The sequence below is a fragment of the Salvelinus alpinus genome, chromosome 23 (genome assembly GCF_045679555.1).
Source record: "Salvelinus alpinus chromosome 23, SLU_Salpinus.1, whole genome shotgun sequence".
NCBI lineage: Eukaryota > Metazoa > Chordata > Actinopteri > Salmoniformes > Salmonidae > Salvelinus > Salvelinus alpinus.
In genome coordinates this window covers 28,510,874-28,532,722 of record NC_092108.1, presented here as the reverse complement: position 1 = coordinate 28,532,722, position 21,849 = coordinate 28,510,874, and the positions used below count along the sequence as shown (strand labels likewise).

The 21,849-nt window shown below is 42.9% G+C and overlaps 1 protein-coding gene across 7 annotated transcripts in view; it reads right to left on the bottom strand.

Moving 5' to 3' along the window:
• The window catches only part of LOC139550727 (catenin delta-2-like), a 140,048-nt gene that overhangs the window by 47,846 nt on the left and 70,353 nt on the right, over positions 1-21,849 (bottom strand). For 6 of the 7 annotated variants that reach the window (XM_071361829.1, XM_071361832.1, XM_071361833.1 and 3 more), the window contains 6 exons: positions 14,417-14,451; positions 13,274-13,390; positions 9,264-9,409; positions 7,422-7,974; positions 7,064-7,201; positions 1,166-1,406 (listed from right to left, as the gene is read on the bottom strand). In XM_071361829.1, the coding sequence (XP_071217930.1) occupies positions 1,166-1,406; positions 7,064-7,201; positions 7,422-7,974; positions 9,264-9,409; positions 13,274-13,390; positions 14,417-14,451 (1,230 nt within the window). The remainder of the gene's footprint in view (positions 1-1,165; positions 1,407-7,063; positions 7,202-7,421; positions 7,975-9,263; positions 9,410-13,273; positions 13,391-14,416; positions 14,452-21,849) is intronic. The other variant, XM_071361830.1, reaches the window with a different exon arrangement.

The window sequence follows — 21,849 nt, the reverse complement described above, 5'->3', positions numbered from 1 at the left end:
ATGAACGTGGTACCTTCAGGCATTTGGAAATTGCTCCCAAGGATGAACCAGACTTGTGGAGGTCAAATACATTTTTTCTGAGGTCTTGGCTGATTTCTTTTGATTTTCCCATGATGTCAAGCAAAGAGGCACTGAGTTTGAAGGTAGGCCTTGAAATACATCCACAGGTACACCTCCAATTGACTCAAATGATGTCAATTAGCCTATCAGAAGCTTCTAAAGCCATGACATAATTTTCTGGAATTTTTCCAAGCTGTTTAAATGCACAGTCAAGTTAGTGTATGTAAACTTCTGACCCACTGGAATTGTGATACAGTGAATTATAAGTGAAATAATATGTCTGTAAGCAATTGTTGGAAAAATTACTTGTGTCATGCACAAAGTAGATGTCCTAACTGACTTGCCAAAACTACAGTTTGTTAACAAGAAATGTGTGGAGTGGTTGAAAAACGAGTTTTAATGACCCCAACCTAAGTGTATGTAAACTTCCGACTTCAACTGTAGATATTCCTGTTTTCTCTGATCTTTCATTAGTATGTATTCCTAGTGATTAAACATGTTGTTGTTTACAGGCATTGACAGTATTGTTTAAAAAAAATATTTGCTCTAAAGGAATAAACTCCTTGATCAGACCCACACAAAAGCAACTCTGATAGTACAGCAATACAGCCATTCAGCTTATGACTCAAGGCCACTCCCAGTCAAACACTTTATGACACTCACACACACACACACACACACACACACACACACACACACACACACACACACACACACACACACACACACACACACACACACACACACACACACACACACACACACACACACACACACACACACACACACACACACACACACACACACACACACACACACACACACACACACACACACACAGACAGCCCAGACAGCCCAGACAGACACACACACACACACAAGTAAAAGTTTAAACAACACAAGGTGAAGGAAGGTGATGTTTAACAAGCTTCATGTGCCCTCCAGAAAACAGTGGCTGTGTCATTCAAGGCGTAGTGGTACCGACAGGCCAAACAGGGGAGCGACTGGTAGGCAGTGATGTGATGTGGATGTGTGCTTTATATTCAGTGGTCTGACTGAAGGAGAGGTGAGGTGTTATAAAAAACAGCGCTATAGTGACACTCACCTGGGATCCTTCTGGATGCTGTCAACAGAAGGTGAGCGGGCCAGTGCGGCCTCCGGGGGCAGCACAGGGCCAGACTTGCTGTAGGGAGACTCGGTGGTCGGGCAGAACTGGAGGGTGCGGTACGGGTTGGCGTAGTCCGAGCCAGTGGAAAAGCTGCTTCTCTGGTAGGGCAAAGTGCCTGAGGCGTTCTGGCTGCCTGTACGCTGCAAGGGGATGGAGTCAACACCAGGGGAAGATGGGGCTACGGCAGGAGGGAAGTAGGGACAGAGCAGAAAGTTCAGGACCTCTTCACAAAACTGGTTTACTGGGTCTAGGCAGAGGAATGAGCGAGCACACAGTGAGAAGAGAAACAGAACAACCAAACACCAGAGAAATAAGAGGAGGGGAAGAAGAGGGTGAAAGCAAAATCAAAAGAAAGACAGAAAGGATCATTCATTTAATTAATGTTTCAATACTTCCCATGGCAGCCTCTGCCAAGAACTATAAGAAAACAAAACATAGAAAAACATACCGTGTCACAAAAAATTCCGGTACATTTCATAACTTTCAGTACATTTATCCTGTATGAATTATGATGAATGCACTAAATGTCACTTTGTCAAATTACAGTTAGATAAACACATAATTGACAAATGGCCAGAAGAAGAAAAAGTAGGCATTCTGTAGATTAATGATTATTTACTCCAATAGAACACAACAGATGTACCTCTCTCTGAACACTGAAAAGACCTTAGGCAGTCAGTTTATTGTGAAATGTATTTTTTTACTAACTTTGTGTTTTCATAATCTACCATGAGGAGCATTGAACATGATCTTAAACACAGAACACCTTCATTTCCAGACAGTATTGTGTTGGTTAAAATGAATTTCAGAAGAATTCATGGAAGACAGCGGTGAATGGCTAACGATTTCGTGTCAAACAAAGTCCAATGGAGGCCTCTGAAAAGTAATTTCTCTGTCTGAAAAGATCCCTTTTCAGGAAAAATGTATGACATGTATTAGGTTAGAATCACTGTGAGGCCAACATAATAGTTAGAAGTCAATGTTATTCTGAACATATCATTTTTTTTGCTTGAGCAAAGCCATGGGATGAGACACCATTCTTTCACTCATTGCCATTTATCTCTGAGGTATGTATCACTATAGGGCTGCATACTACTGTGCTGCATTCCCTGGTCAGGATAGAGCTGCTGCTACTGCTAATCATGATCATGTGGAAGAAGCCCTCTATATATCTCTAGGGAGCCCTGCCTGCCTGTCAGTTTAACACAGAGTGAGAGGTAAATAGAGTTACAGTGTAGCAGCTTTTACACTGCACCCGCCTCCCTGGCAGCCATGACCTAGGCTCCACACATGAAACTCCCCACCTGGGCAGTTCTCAGTTGTACTTTGGTTGGATAAACGTTTTACACTGAGTGTACAAAACATTAGGAAGCTAATATTGAGTTTCACCCCCTTTTGCCCTCAGAAGAACCTCAATTCTTTACTGACTTTATTGTCCCCATGGGGAAATGTTGTTGCAGTGTCATGTACACATTTAAAGTGGCGTTTAAATAACAAAACACATTGAAAATACAACTTTCATAACAGTTACATACCAATAAAAAGAGACTAGCCTGCTGGCCTTACTGGGTCGATAGGAACATTAGCCTGAGCTATTTAGGAGGGATATCACACCTGGCACAAATTATTGTCTAGTTCTCTTTTTCCTGCCGAGGGGTGCCCTATACCTGTGCCCAGAGGATAGTAGTTCAAAGTCCGAGTACAGGGGGTGGCTTGGGTCTAAATGTCATACCCTGACCTTAGAGAGCCTTTTTATGTCTCTATTTGGTTTGGTCAGGGTGTGATTTGGGGTGGGCATTCTATGTTTTTGTTTTCTATGATTTTGTATTTCTATGTTTTGGCCGGGTATGGTTCTCAATCAGGGACAGCTGTCTATCGTTGTCTCTGATTGGGAACCATACTTAGGTAGCCCTTTTCCCTCCTTTCAGTGTGTGAAGTTAACTTTGTTAGTGGCACTTAGCCTTAAGCTTCACGGTTGTTTTTGTATTGTTTATTGTTTTGATTTGCGTCATCCTAATAAAAGGAATATGTACGCTCACGCTGCGCTTTGGTCTACTTCTTACGACGGCCGTGACACTAAAATTATTTTGTGAACCTTGCGGAGGGCCCTGACCTTAAAGATCTCATCCAGGCCTGTCTGTTTGACTCCAAGTACCTTGCTTTCTGTGGTGATAATCCTTCTCAGCATATTTCTGACAGTGGAATTGCCAAACCAACAAACAATACAAAAAGTTAAAATACTCTCAATGAAAGATTTGTAAAACAGAGTCAGTATCATACAATTAACATTAAAAGATTCCAGCTTTTTGAGAAAGTACAGTCTCTGTGACTCTTTTTGTAAATCAGGTCTGTACATTTACTCCACTGAAGCTTATTGTCCAAGAGGACACCCAGATCAAAACCAAATCAAACTTAATTTGCAACATGCCACAAGAAGAAGAAAATATTTACCAAGTAGGCTAAAATAAAAAGTAATAATAAAAAGTAACACAATAAGAATAACGAGGCTATATACAGGGGGCACCGGTACCGAGTCAGTGTGCAGTGGTACTAGACTTGGTGCTCTGGTACCGCTTGCCGTGCGGTAGCAGAGAAAACAGTCTATAACTTGGGTGACTGGAGTCTCTAACAATTTTATGGGCTCTCCTCTAACACCGCCTATTATATAGGTCCTGGATGGCAGGAAGCTTGGCCCCAGTGATATACTGGGCCGTTCGCACTACCCTTTGTAGTGCCTTATGGTCAGATGCCGAGCAGTTGCCATACCAGGCGGTGATGCAACCGGACAGGATGCTCTCGATGGTGCAGCTATAGAACCTTTTTAGGATCTGAGGACCCATGCCAAATCTTTTCAGTCTCCTGAGGGGGAATAGGTTTTGTCGTGCCCTCTTCATGACTGTCTTGGTATGTTTGAACCATGATAGGTATTACAGACTCGGTCAGGGAAAGGTTGAAAATGTCAGTGAAGACACTTGTAAGTTGGTCCGCGCATGCTTTGAGCACACGTCCTGGTAATCCGTCTGGCCCAGCGGCTTTGTGAATGTTGACCTGTTTAAAGGTTTTGTTCACATCGGCTACCGAGAGCGTTATCACACAGTCATCCAGAACAGCTGGTGCTCTCATGCATGCTTCAGTGTTGCTTGCCTCGAAGCGAGCATAAAAGGCATTTAGCTCGTCTGGTAGGCTCGTGTCACTGGGCAGCTCGCGTCTGGGTTTCCCTTTGTAGTCCGTAATAGTTTTAAAGCCCTGCCACATCTGACGAGCGTCAGAGCCGGTGTAGTAGGATTCAATCTTAATTCTGTATTGATGCTTTGCTTGTTTGATGGTTCGTCTGAGGGCATAGCGGGATTTCTTATAAGTGTCCAGATTAGTCTCCCGCTCCTTGAAAGCGGCAGCTCTAGCCTTTAGCTCCATGCGGATGTTGCTTGTAATCCATGGCTTCTGGTTGGGATATGTATGTAGAGTCACTGTGGGGACGACGTCATCGATGCACTTATTGATGAAGCCAATGACTGAGGTGGTGTATTCCTCAATGCCATTGGATGAATCCCGGAACATATTCCAGTCTGTGCTAGCAAAACAGTCCTGTAGTGTAGCATCTGTGTCTTCTGACCACTTCCGTATTGAGCGAGTCACTGGTACTTCCTGCTTTAGTTTTTGCTTGTAATCAGGGATCAGGAGGATAGAATTGTGGTCAGATTTGCCAAATGGAGGGCCTGTGAGTGCTTTCTATGCATCTCTGTGTGTGGAGTAAAGATGGTCTAGGATAATTTTTTCCCTGGTTGCACGTGAAATGCTGGTAAATAGACGGCTACGAATAATACAGATGAGTACTCTCTTGGTAGATAGTGTGGTCGGCAACTTATCATAAGGTACTCTACCTCAGGCGAGCAATACCTCGAGACTTCTTTAATATTTGACATCGTGCACCAGCTGTTATTGACAAAAAGACACACACCCCCACCCCTCGTCTTACCAGAGGTAGCGTCTCTGTTCTGCCGGTGTATGGAAAATCCCGCCAGCTCTATATTGTTCATTTCTTAGTTCAGCCACGTCTCGTTGAAACATAAGATGTTACAGTTTTTAATGTCCCGTTGGTAGGATAATCTTAATAATACAGTTGAAGTCGGAAGTTCACATACACCGTAGCCAACTACATTTAAACTCAGTTTTTCACAATTCCTGACATTTAATCCTAATAAAAATGTCCTGTCTTAGGTCTGTTAGGATCACCACTACCAGAAGGAACAGGTCCGGAAGGAACAGGCCCAATACGAACAGGGCCAGCACCTGTGAATAGCTAGATTAATATAATAGTTTGATTTAAACATTTACATGCTTTGCCAGAAGAACGATTTCCCTAATAATCTTGTTTACATGGACATAAACCAAAATCAGGCTACCTGATGGGATTTTGATAAATGCACAAAATTGATAAGAATTACCTTCTACCACGTTATTTTTGGGAAGCCTCTGACATACAAACTTTATATGTGATAACAATTTCTAAGATGCATACTTTCAGTTTTTCCGAACTCACTTCACTAGCGCATAAGCACAGAGGCTTGCGCTGCTGGTGCTGGCACATGCGCAGATCAAATACTCTAAATTGGTTATGTCGTAAAAATTCAGCAAAACAAAAATGTGCTTTTTGGTCTTCATTTTAGTTTAGGGATAGGCATTAGGGTTAGTAGTGTGGCCAAGGTTAGGGTTAGGTTTAAAATCAGATATTATGACTTTGTGGCTGTGCCAGCTAGTGACCACTCTGCACAGCTGCCTCCATGGCAAGATTAATGACAATAAATACCAACCTGCAGTGTGACACAATAATCGTAAAAGACAGAATCCTACATACAGTGTGAGAAGGGCTAAAAGGAGGTGAAAGATTAGGTTGAGAATCAGCAGAGGAGGGATACAGTACTGGCTGTGAGGATATGATATAACAGCCTTCATGGACAATCTGTACCATCTCAACCCATGCTCAATAAAACACCAGGAAGAATCATGGTATCCCCTCCGGTCTTTCATATAGTAGCCTGCATTCTTTACAAACAGGAAGCAATATCATAACTCCAATTTCCTAAAGCATTTCAGATCGTATAGTAGGATTTGATCATATGCAGTGAAGTGAGGCGGAAATTCTGTGGAGGGGATACACATGCTCATTAAAGAAAGTATTAGGCTAAATACTGTTGAGTGAATTTGACCGTGGTGGGTGCCTCAGACTCAGTTTTCAATGCTTGAGCATAAATCCTGTGAGATTAATTGAGATTAATTTCTGTCTAATATCTAATGATCTGTGACTACAAAACAAATTGCCATCAAGATACTAATCGGATTTGCATACCTGAACTGAAAAATGTAGATAAGCTAAACAATCTGATGGAGCGATAAAAATCCACTTTTTTTTAATCATTAGTGTTATTTGCAGGAAAACCACAGTTTAAAGGCCCATCTTCTGAGTTCTACCTGAATGATAAGCTAAATGTGGGGCATTGACTGTTGAAATTCCTGCTTCCTTACCTTTTTGGCTTGTTGTGTTTGCTTGATTCCCATCTAATTCTGACGTTATACAATTTTTTGTTGCATTGAGTAATTTCTCCTATCAAGGATTAATCCAGTGCTGACTCAGAACCTCAAAGAGCCAATAAAAGATTAGCAGCTATCTGAAAATGCTTTTGCCTCTTGAACCTCACATTGAATGATAACCCCCTATAACCTACTGTGAAACAATAACACTTGGTTGGTTAAGAAGTGAGAAAGCCACAAAGTTATAGTAAAATATAAGGGGATGCCCAGTGCTGCGGGGCAGGGGCTCCGGACCAGCTGACTCACCCTGGTTCTGATTCCTGAGAGAGGGCTTCTGGTAGACCCTGTCCTCGTAGATGGGGTCAATGTGGTGCTCAGGAGACTGGAGAGGTCGCAGCTCTGAGCCCAGGTGACTGTGTTGGCTGCTGTAGGAGCCTCTGGACCCTGAACACCACAACACAAACACAGGAAACATTGTTAATTGATTCCAAACATGGTTAATAACAACATCTAGTATTATCAAGCCTATTAACTACAGCATTTAAAACAATTTGAGAGAATATTTATTTATCAATAAATAGACTGCTGAACTCATAGGAAAAACACAATTTTAGACATAATATATATAAAGATATTATCTCTCTGTCTGATCATGTGAACCCACCTGCCAAGCTGCCAGGCCTCCCGAGGGTGGCGTTGGCGTAGAGCTCGTGGGAGATCTTGTACTGGTCGGAGGAGTGCTGCATGCGCTTGCTGGGGGACAGGGTGGCGTAGTTACCCACAGTGGAGCTGAACTGATGGAGAGGGGACGAACCCGAGGCATTGCCTGAAGAGGCCATGTGCAGTGGAGACGTGGAGGACAGCCCGGCAGACCCCACCACCATGTTTATGGGGGAGCTGGTGCTGTAGGACTTTGCCAGCCGGCTGGGGGACTGCTTGGGCGAGGAGACCCGCTGCAGGGTGGCGTAGCTGGGCATGTCGGAGGCTGAGCCAAGGCGCTGGAGCTTGGTGGGCGAGCCCACGGCCTGTATGGAGTGGGGGGAGCTCACGCGTTGGGCAGGCAGGGTGGAGCAAGAGTAGTACATGGAAGGAGTGGGTGGGGCGTCAGGCATGTGGAAGGCGCTGCCATGGCTCTGGGCAAACGACTCTCTATCTCTGCACTGGGACTGGGAGGAGTCTACACTGGCAGCCAGCTGGGCTGCACGGCTAGATGTCACCTGGAGAAACACAGGAAGAACCTTATTATTGTTTTAACTGACATTTACTCTGTTCCCAACCCCCAATGGACATGTATCATTGTTACAGCTGTAAATATAGTGAGCTCCAAAGGTATTGGGGCAGTGACACATTTGTTGCTGTTAAGGCTCTGCACTCCAGTACTTTGGATTTGAAATGATACAATGGCTATGAGGTTAAAGTGCTGTCAAATTTAGTTTTAGGGTATTTTCATCCATATCATTTAGAAATTACAGCATTTTTTGTACATAGTCCCCACATTTTAGGAGACCAAAAGTATTGCGTAACTTGACACTTTTAATGTCAATAAGAATATAATATGTTTCTATCACTTCTACATTAATGTGGATGCTTCCATGATTATGGATAGCCCTGAATGAATTGTGAATAATGATGAGTGAGAAAGTTACAGACGCACAAATATCATACCCCCAAGACATGCTAACCTCTCACCATTACAATAACATGGGAGGTTAACATTTTTTGTAAACTTCTCATTTACCATTATTCATGATTCATTGAGGATTATCCGTAATCAGGGTATCATCCTCAAAGTGTTTAGAAACATATTATATTATTATTTACAATAAAAAATGACAATACATTATTTACCATTCATTTCTATTGGGCACAAAATAATCAGAAAAACAACCAGAACAAACAGCAAATGCATCCAACAAGTTTGTAGTCACAAGCTTGATGGGGGACTATGTACAAAAAGTGCTGTAATTTCTAAACGGTTCACCTGATACGGATGAAAATACCCTCAAATTAAAGCTGACAGTCTGAACTTTAACTTCATAGTCATTTTATAATTTAAAATCCAAAGTGCTGGAGTACAGAGCCAAAACCGCAAAAAATGTGTCACTGTCCCAAATTGGAGCTAACTGTATGTATATATTATTATTATTTTTTAAATATTTTTTATTATTGTTTCATTTACATCTCTTTTTGACCCGCACTGTTGGAGCTCAGAGCTTAAGAATTTCACTGTACCCTGCAAATACATCTGCGAGTGCGACCCTGTGCATGTGAGTAATAAACTAAACTAATCTAATCTTCCACCTAGATCACATGCCATCTTGAAATCCAGACTATACAGCGAAAAGGCTAAATTATCTTTGACCTTGGCAATCTAAGAGCCAATCTAAGAGCCTGAGCACTCTATTGCTTATATAGTCCATTACTTTTGACCAGGGCTCTAAAACAAGTGCACTACTGTATATAGGGAATATGGTGCCATTTGGGACACATCATAAATCTCACCCACCTGGTTGTAACTGTGGATTGCTCCTCCCACCTGGCCCCCGCGGGGTGGGGCCTCTAGTATCTGGTTGCTGTGGTAACCGGCTGGGTAAGGGAGTGTTCCATCCTGATTGTTGAGCTTAAGTGCACTCTGGGATAGCAGGCCTTGTCCTGTTTTAGAAGGAGAGTGGAGCTGAAATATTGAGACAACCTCTTACCCTCTGTGTCTGTATCCCCCACACTCTCTTTCTCCTCTGCCTCTCTGCATCCATCACTCTCTCACTCTCTCTTTCAGTATCTCTCTCCCAGTCTGTCTCTCCCAGTCTCTCTCTCCCACTCTCCCAGTCTCTCTGTACCTTTCTATCTACCTGCCTCTCTCTCTGCCTCTCTCTCTCTCCCTCCCTCTGTCTCTCTCTCTCTGTCTCTCTCTCTCTGTCTCTCTCTCTCTGTCTCTCTCCCTCTGTCTCTCTCCCTCTTTCAGACCCAGAGAGGCAGAGAGGGAAAAAGGGAGAGCATGTATAATGGATCAGGAGGAATTGGGAGTCACTGAGCACAAGTGGTGCAGAATGAGGCCGACAATAAAAGTAATCAGACTACAGAGTTGTCTGGGCCTCACTACTCTCGTACGGGTAATTTCAATAGCATGCAGAAAAACTAACGCTGACCTGCATTTTTGTGCTTTGCCAGAATTCCTGTAAATAACAGCACAGTTAGCATTCAATTCAAATAGTAACACTAACATCAGCATTTTATTTCCATAGGCCTACATTTTCATTACATTACCCAGGCAATATTATGCAGTATATTGTATTATATACTGTATATTAGCCACAGTGTTGTAAATCAAAAATATAATTACTTTACACAAAAATAAATACAATTTACTCCACACTACAGTATAATAGCACACTATCTTCAGCAACATAGCTGTGAGTACTGTGCGTGTCATTAAATAAAATGCTGGGAACCTGTTTCCGTGTGACCTGTTTCAGTGCTCTACACCGCTCTCAGGTCAGTGAGGCTTCCTCCCTTGACTGCCTTCACACCTTCCTCTGTGTTTACTCTCACATCCATGTTGTTCTGGCAACACCCACCTCATTTTCACATTAGCGTGGAGTAACTGGCCCGATGACTGCCTTTGTCACACACATGCGCACGCAAACACACACACACAAGCATCTCTCTCTCTCTGTCATCCCCCCCCCCCCCACACACACACACACACACAAACACACAGGAACACGCACTGCACATACCGCCATCATTTTCATTCAGGAAAAGTGAGCTAGCTCATTATGAAAATTATGACTGTAACTAGCACTGAAAATGCTGTCGTAAGTGACTCTATATTATTTATTTTGTGACATTTATCTAATAGCGGCTGTATGAAAATGACCACAGAAATGTTTCTGCAACAACTTCATACTGTTACATATGTGCATTGGAGCATTTAAGTAGTTGAGTATTTCATAAATACATAATCATGTCAATGGTATCGAGTTTTTGGTTGAGGATATCTGGAAGTTAAGTGAATACTACAGGGGCCTTCTTAGAAGAGTCCGTGTGTGTGTGTGTGTGTGTGTGTGTGTGTGTGTGTGTGTGTGTGTGTGTGTGTGTGTGTGTGTGTGTGTGTGTGTGTGTGTGTGTGTGTGTGTGTGTGTGTGTGTGTGTGTGTGTGTGTGTGGTAAAGTAAAGTAGTCCAGCAGTCCAGAGGAATATCCCTGGGAAGGTGGTCGCTCAGGGTGCTTTAAATATGCAGGGAGTGGCTCCTTTAATTCATCTAGTCTATAACACATTTCCATTTTTCATCAAGACGCTATTTTTAGCCTAACTGATAGAGAGGGAATGTAGTGTGCAGTGCACGTGCAAACACAGTCTATGACACACACGCATGTACGCACGCACACGACCGTACGTACATACACACATAGAAATACAGACACACACACACACACACACACAGACAGCATATACTATCTGCATATGTTCTTTCTTTCTAGCCCCAAAAAACTCTCTGCTCTTTTCAGCACATTGAATATGAATGTGATTGCTTTGTAGTGGCTGATTTGAAACCATATTCCTCGTACACATGTGTACTCTGCTGTGCTCAAAGGAAGCTGCAGACGCCTCGGCGAGACATCATTTCCATATCAAACCCTTGACATACGCTGAATCTCTCCTGACAGCTAATACTCTCTTAGTAGCTCATAGTAAAAAGATGAAGATCATTGCTTGGATCAAATGAAGTGAGGGCATTTGGGATCAGAAGAAAAGGGAAAACAACTGTTTTGAATGCAGAAAGCAAACGTGATAAGAGACTTGAACACCTGCGTTATCTAGTTCCTGATTGAAACGTTCACAGTCATTGACATCACTCAGTGCTAAAAGAGAAAGAGAAAGATCCTATCACCGAGCATTTCTGTATCTGGTTGATTTTGTATAGATCATTTTTGACATTTTTCTTGACATTTAGACTATTGATAAGCATAAAAAGTGTTGCAGTGAACTTATGCTATTTGTGTTGGCTTGAACAATATCTTCCTGCCTGTTTCATTTGGGACGACATGATATTTGTCTATTTCTAGTGAATTCATGAATTCTAAAATACACTATATATAGGCAAAAGTATGTGGACACCCCTTCAAATTAGTGGATTTTGGCTATTTCAGCCACACCCGTTGTTGACAGGTATATAAAATCGAGCCACAGCCATGCAAGATCCATAGACAAACATTGGCAGTAGAATGGCCTTACTGAAGAGTTCAGTGACTTTCAACATGGCACCATCATAGGATGCCACCTTTCCAACAAGTCAGTTTGTCAAATTTCTGCACTGCTAGAGCTGCCCCGGTCAACTGTAAGTGCTGTTATTGTGAAGTGGAAACGTCTAGGAGCAACAACGGCTCAGCCGCAAAGTGGTAGGCCACACAAGCTCACAGAACGGGACCGCCAGTTGCAACACTCACTACCGAGTTCCAAACTGTCCATGGAAGCAACGTCAGCACAAGAACTGTTCGTGGATCATCATGAAATGGGTCTCCATGGCCGAGCAGCCGCACACAGCCTAAGATCACCATGTGCAATGCCAAATGTCAGCTGGAGTGGTGGAAAGCTCGCCACCATTGGACTTTGGAGCAGTGGAAACATGTTCTCTGGAGTGATGAATCACACTTCACCATCTGGCAGTCCGACCGACGAATCTGGGTTTGTCGGATGACAGGAGAACGTTACCTGCCCCAATGCATAGTGCCAACTGTAAAGTTTGGTGGATGAGGAATATTGGTCTGGGGCTGTTTTTCATGGTTCCGGCTAGGCCCCTTAGTTCCAGTGTAGGGAAATCTTAACGATACAGGATACAATTACGTTATAGACCATTCTGTGCTTCCAACTTAATGGCAACAGTTTGGGGAAAGTCTTTTTCTGTTTCAGCATGACAATGCCCTGGTGTACAAAATGAGGTCCATACAGAAATAGTTTGTCTAGATCGGTGTGGAAGAACTTGACTGGCCTGCACAGAGCCCTGACCTCAATCTCATCGAACACCTTTGGGATGAATTGGAACGCCGACTGCGAGCCAGTCCTAATCGCCTAACATCAGTGCCCGACCTCACTAATATTCAGCAATATTCCAACATCTAGTGGAAAGCCTTCCCAGAAGAATGGAGGCTGTTATAGCAGCAAAGGGGGGGACCAACTACATATTAATGCCCATGATTTTGGAAGGGGATGTTCGACAAGCAGGTGTCCACATACTTGGTATAGTAAGGATACAATGTCTTTCAGCTTGGAAATCAACATTTTTATTCACGTTTCAACTTTTGAAAAAGGCGACATTCAATGTATATCTAAAATTGTGTGAGATCTGTCGACGTGCCCTTGAGAAGGGTGTTGACCCTGGTTGTTTCTGTGGGTCGCTCCGGATGGGAGTCTGTTAGATGACTGAATGTAATGTAAATCGGCTTCACTGCAAGTAGATGGTATGTTTTAATATATAAAAAAATGATCTGCACTGTATAACGTAAGGAGCGTCCTTACTGTCACCTGTGGAGAATTCCTGGGAGTCAAGGATCCCAGATTCCTGGAGTGACCTAATGCAGGAGTCCACCAGCTCCAAGCCAGTCGTCAGTTCCTCCTCTATGTCCTTCTGTCCGTCTGTGGAGACACAGCAATGAATGGAGAAGCAGGATTATTGTCCTGTTACCTCACAAATAGTCAAAAGTTTACAAGCAGCTGAGGTTTACTACAGGCACACTGACGGCAAAGTGGTAGTGACCATGCTAGATAAACCAAAAGCTATGTAGCTTCACTATTTACTGAAATGTGTCTCTGCCGTGCTGTACCGTCTCCTTGTCTATCTGTCTGTTCGTGCCTACAGAAACGGACATACTTGTCCTCTGTCTTCAGTTTGGCAAACAGTGCCAAGGGATAAAGCCTTACACAAGAGGGTTATTAAGATCCGCGTTAATCTCTCTTCTATAGCGGCAGGTATAGAGGCTGAGGCTACTAGCAGTAGACACTTAGTCCTCTACCGTATAAGGATGATTATTAGCGTTTTAACTCATGGATAATTATGCTTGTGCAACATTCCTAAACTCATCCCAAACATTTCTAAACTCATCCATGGGTCCCGTGTGGCTCAGTTGGTAGAGCATGGCACTTGCAACGCCATGGTTGTGGGTTCCATTTCCATGGTAGACCAATGCGAAAATGTATGCGTCACTACCGTAAGTCGCTCTGGATAAGAGCATTTGCTAAGTGACTAAAAGGTAATATAAATCAGTGGAACTTTCATGGAGTAAATGACTAAGGGAAGCAGAATCCTGAACATGACTTGCAGTCATAAATCTTTTAGCACTGCTTCAATCAAATCCTAAACTACCTGTGTTTGATACTTTAGAAGAAAAGGCTGTGGTCTGTGGTTCATACTTTGCTCGAAGCCCATCAATCTAGTCTCAACTAGATGTCCATATTTCACACTGGACAGACAGCTCTGTTGCTGTTCTGTCTGACAAATTATGACAACTGTCCAGATGTAGGAGTGAGGCATGGTCCACTCCACTCCACCCCCAAGATGCACCTATCATTACAATGTACACAATTCCACTGAGGTTTCCGCATGCTCTGTCACATAATATAGAACAAGATGCATTGGTGCAGGATTTAGTACAATGTACGTACCTTGGTTATTCCAGCGAAACTTCTCATCTGCTGAACTGAAAGAGAGAAAGAAACAGATCATGGTCAGAATAGAAAAACAGCAAACCTTCATTTTCCTCTGCCGTAGCATCCTAATGCCCCAGCCTTGAGCACTACCTGATGACTGGAACATTTTCATCCATTTATTTACCATGAATTAAATTCTATACACATCCACATAAACTCACAGTAACTGTAATACATTTGTACCTCACAATGACAATTCCCCCACTTAGTGAGAGATTATGGTTTGGGTGAGATGCTGCTAAAGTAACACTTGGCTCTGTCTGTCTGTCTGTCTGTCTGTCTGTCTGTCTGTCTGTCTGTCTGTCTGTCTGTCTGTCTGTCTGTCTGTCTGTCTGTCTGTCTGTCTGTCTGTCTGTCTGGCTGTCTGTCTGGCTGTCTGGCTGTCTGGCTGTCTAACTATCGGTCTTTCTGTGTGTGTGGTGTAACTAGGCTACAGTACTGTAGAGCAGAGCACAATGGGAGTGGGGATGACTAAAGGGATCCCTTCCTCCCTTCCTCTGGTCAACATGGGGTCATCTGTCAGAGCAGCCCAGCCAGCCAGCACTAAGCCTGAACGGGTTCTCCCTCCAGGGGTGAGGTGAGGGAGGTGGATAACACACCACCCAGAGAGACAAGGGACACGTGGTCTGGAGAGAACAAGCTTTCAGAGCCGCCAGTGCACCCCTTTCTCCCGCCCCCCCATAGCCACCACCCCACCCTCCTCCCCCTGCCCCTTCAGAACTGCCACCCACCCCTCCGTCGAAGCACTAGGAGGGTGACAAATATTAACAATGTAGCCATGAAAGCACCACCTAGCTAGAGCTTCTTAGGGATCGGCGTCCCGTCAACGGGACAGTTGTAAATCATGCAGCACCTTGTGTCACGATCGCAGACTTTAGAGAAACAACAAATGTTGGTACATATAAGTGTCTTATATCAGCTGAAAGATTAAATTCTTGTTAACTTCTTGTCAATACGGGGGCGCTGTTTTCACTTTGGAAAAAATCGTGCCCAAATGAAACGGCCTCGTACTCTGTTCTAGATCATACAATATGCATATTATTATTACTATTGGATAGAAAACACTCTCAAGTTTCTACAACCGTTTGAATTATATCTGTGAGTTAAACAGAACTCATTTGGCAGCAAACTTCCATACAGGAAGTGAAAAATCTGAAAACGAGGCTCTGTTTCAGGGCCTGCCTATTCAACTGGCTTTTATTTATCGATATGCATGCACTTCATACGCCTTCCACTAGATGTCAACAGGCAGTGGAAGGTGGAATGGGGTGTCTAGCTTGATCTGAGGCCGAACAAGAGCTTTTGGAGTGACAGGTCCGGTATTTTCTTTGTCTTCGACGGCGCGCGAGGGACCTCGACATTGTCTTCTGAAAAGCGTTCGGTATACACGGCGAATATCTCCGGCTCTGATTTTATTTGATACATATGATAATAACATCATAAAGTAGGTTTTTTCAACCGAGTTTTATCAGTTTATTCAACGTTTATTGGGACTTTTGGAGTTTTCCGTTCTTTGCGCCAAGAGAGGATGGGAATGTTAGCAACCTTGGCTAGCATTGTGGCGCGAATTCGACAGAAGAAATGGACATTCTAAAACCAAACAACGATTTATTCTGGAAATAGGACTCCTTGTACAACATTCTGATGGAAGCTCAGCAAAAGTAAGACAACATTTATGATGTTATTTCGTATTTCTGTGTAATATGTTGATGTCTATTCTCCGCCGTGTTGGTGAGCACTGTCTCACAATAACCCAAGCTGTATGTTGTGGTAAAGTTATTTAAAAAAATCTAACACAGCGGTTGCATTAAGAACCAGTGTATCTTTCATTTGCCATACAACAAGTATTTTAACTGCACTATATAACTGCACTGTCCAATTTACAGTAGCTATTACTGCGAAAAAATGCCAAGCTATTGTTTGAGGAGAGCTCCTAACCGCTATAGGTTTGATAAATTCACCTCTGAAGGTGAAATGTGTACTTACATTCTGAAATCTTGCTCTGATTTCTCATCCAAAAGGTCCCAGAGATAACATGAAGTGTCATTTTGTTAGATAAAATAATTTTTCATATCCTAAAAAGGTCCATATAGCATACACGATCGATTTTGTATTTCCACCTGTTCAATTTGCAAAGAAAGGCATCTGTTAAAATCTAACCCTAAACGTTGTTTCAACCGGTCAAATCACGTTCGTATGTATTCCTCAGAGATCCTAGAACGTAACCAGACTTCACTATATCATTAGGGGTGTAGTATATCCTATAGGACACCATATTTGGTCAAAGATCGATGACGCGGGCGGTCTTCACTTGAACGACTCTAACTTTAACTAAAAAGTCTAACTCTAACTAAAATAAGCACCAATCGGGGTCAAACAAAGCTAGTTAGATAGCCAATGACCCGGGCATTACGGGAGTATCTGGAATCCATGTATATGTCGTAAAATGTAGCTACTAACCTTGTACGACAGCATGCCTTTTCCTTTTGGACAAAAATTATAAGAATATTCAGAGTTATGAAGTTATGAAAACTGGTTGTTTTGCAAATGTTGAACTTATAATATGGCTACTAATACTGGAAAAGCTAAATCAAAGTCCAAGTATACAGATTTGACTATATTCTGAAAAATGTAATACAAATGCAAATGTCTCCTTCACGATTTGCCCAAATGTACCTGGGTGACTTCACACTAAATGTCATGTAGTTCGCTCATACTTCAAGTTATCCGTCTGAAATGTTGCACATACACTGCTGCCATCTTGTGTACACCATCGGAATTACAACCAGAGTGATGGCTAGAACTGGGACCTTTCTCTTGCATTTCAAAGATTGTGGTAGAAAAAAATTGTCGTTTTTTTCTTTGTATTTTCTTCTACCAGATCTATTGTGTTAAATTCTCCAACATTCAATTCACATTTCCACAAACTTCAAAGTGTTTCCTTTCAAATGGTAAGAATATGGTAAGGATATGGATATCCTGGCTTCAGGGCCTGAGCTACAGGCAGTTAGATTTGACAACAAAAAAAGGGGTTACAATTGAAAACAAAAAAATGGGCTATCCCTAAGAAGATTTATTAACACATCACAATGAAATGCAACTCACTGCTGTTCATGGAGGCCTGATTCTGCCAGGTTACAGCCAGGGGTGCTTAATTCTATACAGGCTATATTTCTAATTCTACATGAGTGGATGACTATTCCAGGTGGTAAAATGGCTCCCCACTGACAACTGCTGCCCTCTCATCAGAGCAGAGACTGGCACAGAGTGCTGCGTCTGCCAGCCAGCCTTTATCCTTTTCATGGGGCGATATGTTGACGTAGTCGCTAAGCCAGGGCCGTCACATGGACTCAGATAACCACACTGGGATCGATGGGAGATTATCTCTGATCTGGAGCACACAAACAACAATCATAACTATGGAGTCACTGGAAATGGGAGCTTGAGTGGAGTATCGGGATCTGCTGTCCCCCATCACATGATTAATGTGAGAGTGTCACAGGGAAGGCACGGCCCAAAGCTAGCTGCCTCAGAGCTCAGCCGCCACTGTGATCACTAGGCTAAATGGTCATTCACTGGCCCTTTGGCCAAGTAGCAGCTGCTAAATCATCCCATTGATTTCTCCTTCACAGTTCCTATTGTGAGGCTGTCTCTGTTTACAGTGGGGTGACGAATTGCCAGAGAAAACAAAACTAATAGGGGCTCAACATCGGCCCGCAAGTGCTTATTCATCACCCGTTCTTTATTGAACAATAAACACATACAGCACCGCACCGGCACAGGGCAGGGGAGGAAGAGAGGAAAGGGACGAGGGACAGTGTGTTGGGCTTGAGTGGCCTCTCACAGAGACACTCTGATGGTCTGAAAGGATCGATGATAATAACCAGTACCTCCTATCTCACTCCTGTGTTAGCCTCAATAGTTTCCCCCTACTTTTTTAACTATAGCATGCCTTTAGGCCTACATCTCAGTCTACAAGTCTTAAGCTCTAAAACTACTAGGATATACAGTGACATGACTCGACAGAAATAGAAGCAATTAAAAACAAAAAACTAAGTTTCAAAGATGCACTATGCAGAAATTGCTCCGCCATTTCCTGGTTGCTAAAATTCTAATAGTTCGCCTAATTTCATTTTATGTGACAAAACAAGCAAGTACAGTGTAGAGAATTATTGTACGATCTAAACCGCTGTGAAATATATTTTCCATAACCAGCAATATTGTATTTTCAGCTGGTGTACAAAAACAAAAGTAAAAGATGCAAAAACAAAACTTAAGAATGGGAAGCATATATAACAGTATAGCTTCCGTCCCTCTACTCGCCCCTACCTGGGCTCGAACCAGGGACCCTCTGCACACATTGAGAACAGCCACCCTCGAAGCATCGTTACCCATTGCTCCACAAAAGCCACAGCCCTTGCAGAGCAAGGGGAACAACTACTTCAAGGTCTCAGAGCGAGTGACGTCACCGATTGAAACGCTATTAGCGCGCACCACCGCTAACTAGCTAGCCATTTCACATCGGTTACACTCACCCCCCTTTTGACCTCCTCCTTTTCAGCAGCAACCAGTGATCGGGTCACGGCACCAATGTAACAGTATAGCTTCCGTCCCTCTCCTTGACCCTACCTGGGCTCGAACCAGGGACCCTCTGCACACATCGACAACAGCCACCCTCGAAGCATCGTTACCCATCGCTCCACAAAAGCCGCGGCCCTTGCAGAGCAAGGGGAACAACTACTTCAAGGTCTCAGAGCGAGTGATGTCATCGATTGAAACGCTATTAGCGCCCACCACCGCTAACTAGCTAGCCATTTCACATTGGTTACACATAGAAATAGTGTACATAGAACAGATCTACTGCCTCTTAGACTTGCTTTCAATGAGAATGATCTATAACACAAATGTATATTTGAATTTGGTCAGGTCACCCAAAAAGTTACATATTGCAGCTTTAAGTGAGAGGTAGCCATTGGACTGAAGCCCGAAAAATGAAGGAAATTCACATGAGCACCACAATGCATACTTCACCCATGCTCTACCAAGATTTTCCAGCACACAGCTTCGACCTACAATAGTAGCTATGTTGGTCTATTGTACTTCCAACAATATGTAGGCAGGTTGCTTATGATTCAAACCTTCTTAAGCAGCCTAATTCATACTCTTCAGAGGTATAATGAAAAGCCAACTGACATTTACTCCTGATGTGCTCACCTGTTGCATCCTCTATAACCACTGTGGTTATTATTTGACCCTGCTGGTCATTTATGAACGTGTGAACATCTTGAAGAACGATCTGGCCTTAATGACCATGTACTCTTATAATTTCCACTCGGCACAGCCAAAAGAGGACTGGCCACTCCTCAGAGCCTGGTTCCTCACTAGGTTTCTTCTCAGATTCCAGCCTGTCAAGGGAGTTTTTCCTAGCCACCACGCTTCTACATCTGCATTGCTTGCTCTCTGGGGTTGTAGGCTCGGTTTCTGTATAAGCACTTTGTGACAACTGCTGATGTAAAAAGGGCTTTACAAATTAATGTGATTGATTGCTTGATTGATTGATAATGGACTTTACAGGGTACTGCTATTAAAATAATAATGTATAGTCTCAACGTCAACAGTGAAGAGGCGACTCCGGGATGCTGGCCTTCAAGGCAGAGCTGCAAAGAAAAAGCAATATCTCAGACTGGCCAATAAAAATTAAAGATTAAGATGGGCAAAAGAACAGGCACTGGCCTTCCCGACTCCAGGAAGGCCAGCATCCCGGAGTCGCCTTCATCACTGCTGACGTTGAGACTGGTGTTTTGCGGGTACTATTTAATGAAGCTGCCAGTTGAGGACTTGCTCAGTTGTTGTATCTGGCCATTTTGAGCCTGTAATCGAACCCACAAATGCTGATGCTCCAGATACTCAACTAGTCTAAAGAAGGCCAGTTTTACTTCTTCTTTAATCAGCTGTGCTAACATAATTGCAAAAAGGTTTTCTAATGATCAATTAGCTTTTCAAAATGATAAACCTGGATTAGCTAACACAACATGCCATTGGAACACAGGAGTAATGGTTGCTAATAATGGGCCTCTGTACGCCTATATAGCTATTGATAGTAGATATTCTATTAAAAAATCTGCCATTTCCAACTACAATAGTCATTTACAACATTAACAACGTCTACACTGTATTTCTGATCAATTTGATGTTGTTTTAATAGACAAAAAACAAGGACATTTCTAAGTGAACCCAAACTCTTTTGAACATTACTGGTCAAATGTTTTGACACACCTACTCAATCAAGGGTTTTTATTTATTTTGACTATTTTCTACATTGTAGAATAATAGTGAAGACATCAAAACTATGAAACACATATGGAATCATGGGGTAACCAAAAAAGTGTTAAACAAATCAAAATATATTTCAGATTTGAGTTTCTTCAAAGTAGCCACTCTTTGCCTTGATGACAGCTTTGCACACTCTTGGCATTCTCTCAACCAGCTTCATCTGGAATACTTTTCCAACAGTCTTGAAGAAGTTCCCACATATGCTGAGCACTTGTTGGCTGCTTTTCCTTCACTCTGCGGTCCGACTCATCCCAAACCATCTCAATTTGGTTGAAGTCAAGGATTGTGGATGACAGGTCATCTGTTGCAGCACTCCATCACTCTCCTTCTTGGTCAAATAGCCCTTGAGCCTGGAGGTGTGTTGGGTCATTGTCCTGTGAAAAACAAATGATAGTCCCACTAAGCCCAAACCAGATGGGATGGCATATTGCTGCAGAATACTGTGGTAGCCTCAGACAGTGTCACCAGCAAAGCACCCTCACACCTCCTCCATGCTTTACGGTGGGAAATACACATGCGGAGATCATCCGTTCACCTACTCTGTGTCTCACAAAGACACGGCAGTTGGAACCAAAAATCTCCAATTTGGACTCCAGACCAAAGGACAAATTTCCATCGGTCTAATGTCCATTGCTCGTGTTTCTTGGTCCAAGCAAGTCTCTTCTTATTATTGGTGTTCTTTCATAGTGGTTTCTTTGCAGCAATTCAACCATGAAGGCCTGAATCACACAGTCTGTTTCTTGAACTCTGTGAAGCATTTATTTGGGCTGCAATTTCTGAGGCTGGTAACTCTAATGAACTTATCCTCTGCAGCAGAGGTAACTCTGGGTCTTCCATTCCTGTGGCGGTCCTCATGAGAGCCAGTGTCAAAAACTGCAACGCTGCTTGGTTTTTTCACATGTGTATCAAGAATGGTCCAACACCCAAAGGACATCCAGCCAACTTGACACAACGGTGTTCCTAATGTTTGGTATACACAGTATGTATATATACTGTACTATATTATATCCAGTGGTGTAAAGTACTTAAGTAAAAATACTTACGTCATTTTTTAA